Genomic DNA, 7,204 nt, shown 5'->3' with positions numbered 1-7,204 from the left:
AATAAATAAAAAAATGTTAAAAAAAAGTTGAATAACAAATAAAAAGTGCTGGTGTAGAAATTTCCGATAACACGCAAATAACATGAAAAAATAATTTAAAAAAAATATTTAAATAAATATTGAAAAAAAAAAATTAAAAAAAAAAAACAAAAAAAAAGTAACAAAAATTAAAATAGAAAAAAAAATATTAAAAATAAATATTTTATCAAAGCTCTTGTTCAACTTCATTCAACAAAATTTATTTACATAATTCAAAAAAATAATAATAAAATTGAAAAAAAAATTATAAAAAATATCAAAGCTCCTCTACGACTTCATTTACCAAAATTTATCTAATTTTTCCAAAAAATAAAGAAAGAAGGTCCAACACATACATTTTAACTACTTTTGTCTCCAAATATCTTTCTAACAAATTTTCCTCCAATTTAATTTAATTAAAAGAAAAAACACGTACCATGTCGTCGTTCGTCGACCAGCTACCGTAATGTGCTTGTACCCATTATAATGGAATTTCATTTATGTGACAACTTGTTTTTTTTCTCTTTTTCTAAGACATTTAGTTTTTTTTTGCGTTAATCCTACTGTTTTATTGTATTTTTGTTCGTTACGCATTCGACTTCGTATTTTTTGTGTATCTCCTCTTTTATTTTATTACACAGTGATATCGCTAAATTTTAACAATGGATGTGCTAATCCTCAGTTCCTTGTAGACCGAAACAATTTTTTTTTCGTCATTTATGTGTAAAGACGATTTATTCCGAAAAAAGTTTTTTTTACTACACGTGATCGTTGAAAAAAAAAGTTTATCAGAAAAAAGAAGTTTCATGAATATTTTACATAATAAATTAAAAAAAAGTTATTTTTTATATAAAAAAAACAATAAAAACAGCTAGAAAAATTAATTGAAAGTCTTGTCTTGTCTTGTAAAGATGTTATAATTAAATTACAAATTGCACCTGTTCTATCATCATAACATCACACCTTCACCTTCGGTACCTACCGTGGAGTGGAAGCACAAAAAATTAGAAATAATGTTATTTTTGTTTATGATTTTGATAAATGAAGTGGTTCACTTAGTTCGTCTTGCGTGTCTCGTAGAACGGAACGAAAGAAGAAAAAGGAACAACAAGAGCTTTGATGATAATATTTTACCTACTTTTCTGTCTTAATATTAATAATAATATTCTTATATTTTTCCTCTCTCTGTGAAGCAAGGCTATTAAAGGTCTCTTAGTGCATTACGAGCGAAAGTTTAGTGAAAGTGGAAAAAAATAAATAATTTGCACAAGATAAATGTTGAAGGATAAATTTTAATAATAACAAGGCTCAAAGTACTTTTTACATTAAAAGTGACTGAAAAGTTGCTAAATGAGATAATAAATAAATAAATAAAAAAGTGAGAGTGCTTTCAAAAAGAAATTATTGTTCAATTAAAAAAAAAAGAAAAAAAAATTGAGAGAAAAAAATTGTTTCAAGAAAATTCATCAACGGAACAAGGATTTATTGAAAAATATTGGACTATTTTTTGTTCTTTTTTAATGGTAAGAAAAACTTTTTTTTATCGATTTGACTTTTTTGACAAAAATAAAAAAAACAGTGCGGCGTCTCCACCGAAAAAAAAAACTTATTAAAGAACGCAAGGGATTTTAAACTGCAAGAGACAGGAACAACTTTTATTTTCTACTCCGTCGGTCTTTAGAATGCGTTTTTTCTCGTTCCAAAGAAAAGAAAAGAAAAAAAGTTTTTCATTATTTCAGTTGATACATTTTACTTCACTCATTCATTCACTCATTCCGCGTTGTCTCTGAATATTTGCTTGCATGTCCCCGTACATGTTCTCATAGCGATTTCATTTTTTTGTCGGGTCTTATGCGTCAAAGTGATGTTTTATGCTGTTAGTTTTTTTCTGTATTTTTTTTTTCGTTGTTGTGAACTGAGCGAACAAAGAAGGTATATTTGATGACAAAGTAGGTCGCAAGTCGCATACACTACCAACGTTTTGTAGTAAGAATGTCACAAAATATAAATTTGCTGGTAATACATTTCATTCCCTGATCTGAATAAATTTTCGTCGCATGCATTCCGTCGTAGTGACTGGAAAATTCTAAGGATTCACTTTTTTGTACATATACGACACACATAATATGGCATGATGATTGAGGAATTTACATATCATGCTCGATACTCGTTACTCTCTCTGTTTCTCTATTAAATAGTACATAAATCCAATCATGTTGACATATTTCAGCAAATTCTTGAAATTGATGGAGAAATTCTTCATAAATCATGATTTTTTTTGTGTGCCGTTGTTAGCAGATAAATTCTTGATATGAGCAAATTATAATATACAACTTTTTTTTTGTTTCTTCATCAAAAAGTACAAGGAATTCCACATTTTTGCATCCAATCAGCATGGCATGCGAAAACATCAATAATTTTTATTGTTCTCCATATGTGTGTGCGGCGCGCTCTTTTCATCAGCGAAACCCCCCGCTCTAGAGGGAAATACGGAAAATAATACACTACACAATAAAATTCGACGAAGAAAAAAAAAAGGAAAAGTAAATTTTCCGCAATAGTTCATGGTTAAGCTTCTTTATCGGTAACATATGCTTCATGCTATATCGTGCTCGTAAAATATAAATGAAATATTTATATTTTTATAGAATGAGCAGTTTTCTTTTCTTTTTTTTCATAACTTTGTTGCGTAGGGTACAATGATGGCGCATATCGATTTGCCAAAAAAAAAAAATGATTGAATGTTTTTATATATGTCATATTTGTTTTATTGTGAAACTATTTTTATTTTACGGCATGATCTATTGATATTTAATGGCAGCAAAGGAACAAAGAACCAACAAAAAATACATATTATAAACGTAATTCAATAAGTTTCAACAATTGAGGTACTATTGTTGAAGAATTTCAGCATATTTTGCTTCAGCTGTGAAAGTCCTTGCGGTTCGTAGAAGAACTCCAGGTGGTTTCCGGGGAGCATGATGACGTCTTGTACGTTCCTTAGGGTAGTGGCGTCACGTAAAATGTCCTAAAATATTTAAAAATTTAATTTATCAAAATTAGGGTCTTAAAAAATTTATTTTAAAATTTTTTCGTAAAAATATTATCATCTACTTTCGGAGATTAAATTTATTTTTTTTTTTAGAAAAAATTGTTTGAAAAAAAAAACCCAACTAAAAAATTAAATTTGTGACCACATAACTATAATTCAACATAATTATTTTAAAAAATTAATTTTAAATTAAATTTTTTTATGTGATAGAAAATAAAAAAAAATATTTTTTTAAATTTAAACGAAATTTAAAATTTTAACAAAATTTTAAGTATTAAATAAATTTAAAATTAAATAATTTGAATTAAATAATTTTTGAATTAAATATTTTAATTTAATGTTCAAAAATAATTTTATCGTTAAAAACATTTTTTTTAGTTTTTTTTAAAGTAAAAAAAAAAAAAATAATTTGAGAGAAATTTTAAAATAAATTTTCACAAAATTACCTCCTTTGTGACCAATGCATCATTAACTGCTCCCATAATCACCACTGGAACAGTCAGCAACGACAAATCATAATTTCTCGGTGTTCTTTGGCCATAAACTTTTAAATTCCTCTTTTCTCCGTAATCGTACATGACAAAGTTCTTTTGTTGCACTAGCGATTGCAAATGAATTAATTGCCTCACGGAAATATTATCTGCCAAATCTCGTACGAAAAACAACATAAAATCACTTTTTTCCTGAAATTTCGATAATGGTCCAACAATCTCGAGAAACGCCCACGTACACAAGAAAATCATCGATTTATCGCGACAAACGTCAACAAAGACACTTTTCACCACCGGATTCCTCGATGGCCACCAATGAACTTGCAAAAATTTAAAAATCCTCCTTAATCCGTCTCCGAAACGAGATTCGACGAGAGTTCTAGCAAGTCCTTGCACATTGTGCACAAAAAGCCCGGGCGTCATGAGAATGGCACGACGTACTTTTGCATTATACGAAGGTCGAGTGCTCATTGCAACGGCAAAAACACTGCAACCTTGACTGTGACCCGCATAATAAAGCGAATTTTTCCCGCTCCTTTTGAGGATGTAATCAATACTTTTCGGAATGTCATAAAATCCGATTTCATGCCAGCTGAAATTCCAGTAGCGAGCATCGTGAATCGTCAAGTTCCGATGTCCGAGAGAGGCGGAGGTGCCACGTGCATTAAATAGCCAAATGTCGTAACCCGCATCAGCTAGTTGGAAAGCGAGTGCTTTTCGCGCATTCTTTGGATGCACGACCCACATGCTGCCGCTACAAACGGCCCCGTGTACAAGCAAAAGTGGTTCCCCGAGCATTTTCGGACGGATTTTGTGCTTTTTGCCACTTTGTGCATTCGCGTATGCCCCATGAGGGATGCGATGTAGTCGCAGGCGGTATCCGTCATCTGTATAAATGTCATGCACCTCGACAGGATATCCGTATTTACGAATTTGTTGTGCCTGGAAAAATTCAAAGAATCATTTTTCGTGGAAAAATATTTTTTTAAAAAACTTACAATCGGATCGGAAATCTTCTTTCCTTGATGGCGAAACAAGAGAGTTGTCGCATTTACGAGCGTTAGAAGATTTATCAGAGTTCTGCCGTTGACCATTGCGTTCCGTATCGAATTAAAGTACTAAATAACACGAAAATATCTCTTGTCTAAGTTTGTAGCCTAAATATTTTTTTTTAATCGCACACCTTATGTAATGCCATGGCAGTCACAGACAATTCATAAAAATAAATAATAATCGCTTTTAATAAGTTTCAACTTTATATGTATTCATTACTCGTCTTCTTCATTGACTGACCAGTACTGAAGTAATTTTGTTGTTTTTTGGTAATTATTTTTGCGTACTGAATGTTGTATTACTTGTAATTTTGTGAAATAATCACGATTGATACGTGCCGCGGGCAAAATAACACAAAATTCGTCTAATATTTATTGTTTGTGAATTTTTTCGGGCGGAGGACTTGATCGAAGAAGGTCAATGACGAAGCATCTTTAGGGATTTAGGAGAGCTAAATCGTACAAAAATTGGGCAAAAAATAAAACATTTAATAAAAAATTTTAAGTTTGAGGTTTTTTTAGTCTGTCTGACGCGAGACTAATTTTTTTGTGAGGCTAACAAAATTGTTTAAGATCTTGCAAAAAAAAAAAAATTAATAAATTTTATAATAGGCCTTACTTTTAAATTTAATTCAAAATAACAAAATAAAATAAAAAACAATAATAAAAAATTGTGAAAAACTTTTTCGTTTAAAATCAATGAATGAATTTTCTAATATTATTATTTAATTTTTGATTGTTATTAATTTTTATTATATTTTTTTTAATAAAATATTTTATCAATTTATTTCTTGTTTTTAAACCATTTATTGCATTTTAATAATTAAAAAAAATAATTTAGAACATTTTCATGCATTTCACTTTTTAAAATATAAAAATAACTGTCAAAAATAAGAAAAAAAAATAATTTTCGATAATTTTGTAAAAATTATTTTAGGAGAATAAAATCTAATTAAAAAAATAAAAATCATGAAAAATTATGGAAAAAAGCCCAAAACAAAAAAAAATATGAAATTTTTAATCATTTTTGATTTTAAAATGTTCAACTAAGGAAAGGGCAAAAAAGTTTAAAATAAATTTTGAACCACAAAAAGTACTCCAAAAAAATGATTAAATGACCAAAAATACGCTCACACTACAAAAAGAAATAAAACCTAAACGGAAGTTTTTATGGCTTTTTTTGCGACCTTCTTGTTTATTTTGCGATAATTGCCAACAAGTTACGGAAGAATATTTTTATGACTATTAAAAATCATAATTACTTTTTGCTCACACCACCAGACATATCTTTACTCATTACGCCGCATGAACTGTATCATGTCGTCTTTAATTTCATTTAATATCCCGGAAACGCCTAAAAAGTCAATATGATTCGCTTCGAAATTCAAATGTCTCACATTGGCAAGCTTCGATTTTAAAATCAAAACATCCTAAAAGAAAATAGAAAAAAATTTATATTTTTCTTGAAACAAAAAAAAAAAGATTTTACCTTTTCACTTGCTAAATTGTCGAATTTGCCTGACACGAGAGTGACTGGCACCGCGATGTTTGTTAAATTATACAGCGGCGGCGTTTTGGTCTTGTAAATTTGCTGATTTCGTGTTTTTCCGTTGTCATACAGTTGAAATCTCGCACTTCGCTTTACTTGGATGTAATGTTGGAATTGTTTCGCACCGACATTGTCTACCATTTCCACAAACGTGAAAAGTAACTCATACACATCCAATGATGCATTAAAGCGTCCAATACTAAATTCGATCAATTCCTGGCACAACGTGAATCGCACTCTATCTTGACAGAAAATCTTCAGTGTCTGCTTCAAAAAATCATTTTTCAACGGTAAATAATGTAAATTTGCATCGCCGAACGTCTTGACGAGTCGATCTGCAATGCGTGACTCAATCATGAATTTGGCGAAACCAGCGACGTGCACTAATGAGCCAACGGGCACGAGGAGGTACGATGATGCCACTTTCCGATTGTAGTCGGGACGTTGTGAGAGCGCGACAAGAAATGCAGTGCTCCCTTGCGACAATCCGACGTAATGGATTTTCTTGCGGCGCGTCGTCCGTAAAATGTAGTCAATGGACGTGGTGACGTCAAATAATCCAATTTCGTGCCAACTAAAGTCCCAGAATTTCTTGCTGTGTGGCGGATGTTTGATGTGTCGCATGGAAAGATGGGTCCCGCGTGAATGTAATATCCAAATATCGTATCCGGCATCGGAGAGCATGTAAGCAATTCCTTTATCGACACTGGGAATTGGAACAATGAACAGGCTGCCGCTGACTCCTATGCCGTGCACAAACAGAATTGGCGAAGATTTTGTGGAATTTTTCGTTTTTGGACTTTTTGGGATCCGATGAAGAGTTAAAACGTAACCATCTTGCGTTGTGACTTCGTGTACTTCCGCTGGATAGCCCAAGTCTTGAATGTATGACGACTAAAAAAGAAGAAAAAAATTTTTTAAATGAAAAATATTTTTTATTTTAGGAAATTACCAAAGATTTGTCTTCAGAAAGAACATTCTGAGTAAGACTTGTAAAAATTACGATGGCAGTGACGATGTGTAAGCTCATGCTTCCGCAAGT

The 7,204-nt window shown here is 31.0% G+C and overlaps 3 protein-coding genes across 4 annotated transcripts in view; 1 reads left to right on the top strand and 2 right to left on the bottom strand.

The window, feature by feature from the left end:
• Window positions 1-1,439: 1,439 nt before the first annotated feature.
• The window catches only part of LOC134830188 (protein madd-4), a 101,974-nt gene continuing 96,209 nt past the window's right edge, over window positions 1,440-7,204 (top strand). For both annotated transcript variants that reach the window (XM_063843587.1, XM_063843586.1), the window contains exon 1: window positions 1,440-1,541. The gene's annotated coding sequence lies outside the window, so the exon portion shown is untranslated. The remainder of the gene's footprint in view (window positions 1,542-7,204) is intronic.
• LOC134828705 (lipase 1-like) lies at window positions 2,885-4,655 on the bottom strand. The gene is made up of 3 exons (XM_063841690.1): window positions 4,560-4,655; window positions 3,517-4,503; window positions 2,885-3,046 (listed from the first exon to the last, which is right to left on the bottom strand). Exons 1-3 carry the CDS (start codon window positions 4,653-4,655, stop codon window positions 2,885-2,887), a joined length of 1,245 nt encoding a protein of 414 aa, XP_063697760.1.
• On the bottom strand, window positions 5,609-7,192 carry LOC134828704 (lipase 3-like). Its single transcript, XM_063841689.1, has 3 exons — window positions 7,115-7,192; window positions 6,103-7,056; window positions 5,609-6,043 (listed from the first exon to the last, which is right to left on the bottom strand). The coding sequence occupies exons 1-3, from the start codon at window positions 7,190-7,192 to the stop codon at window positions 5,903-5,905; spliced, it is 1,173 nt and encodes a 390-aa protein (XP_063697759.1). The 3' UTR covers window positions 5,609-5,902.

This window comes from Culicoides brevitarsis, chromosome 2 (genome assembly GCF_036172545.1).
Source record: "Culicoides brevitarsis isolate CSIRO-B50_1 chromosome 2, AGI_CSIRO_Cbre_v1, whole genome shotgun sequence".
Classification (NCBI taxonomy): Eukaryota; Metazoa; Arthropoda; class Insecta; order Diptera; family Ceratopogonidae; genus Culicoides; species Culicoides brevitarsis.
Note: the sequence above shows the minus strand (reverse complement) of the source record. Positions and strands in the feature narration are given on the sequence as shown.

What these genes read in the sequence shown, in the direction of transcription:
- LOC134828705 (XM_063841690.1), bottom strand. Translation starts at nt 4,655, where the DNA reads ATGGTCAACGGCAGAACTCTGATAAATCTTCTAACGCTCGTAAATGCG. An exon ending in AGAAGATTTCCGATCCGATT is followed by an intron (nt 4,504 to 4,559) that starts GTAAGTTTTTTA and finishes GAATTTTTCCAG; the next exon opens with GCACAACAAATTCGTAAATA. An exon ending in ATGCATTGGTCACAAAGGAG is followed by an intron (nt 3,047 to 3,516) that starts GTAATTTTGTGA and finishes TAAATATTTTAG; the next exon opens with GACATTTTACGTGACGCCAC.
- LOC134828704 (XM_063841689.1), bottom strand. Translation starts at nt 7,192, where the DNA reads ATGAGCTTACACATCGTCACTGCCATCGTAATTTTTACAAGTCTTACT. An exon ending in TTTCTGAAGACAAATCTTTG is followed by an intron (nt 7,057 to 7,114) that starts GTAATTTCCTAA and finishes CTTCTTTTTTAG; the next exon opens with TCGTCATACATTCAAGACTT. An exon ending in ACAATTTAGCAAGTGAAAAG is followed by an intron (nt 6,044 to 6,102) that starts GTAAAATCTTTT and finishes ATTTTCTTTTAG; the next exon opens with GATGTTTTGATTTTAAAATC.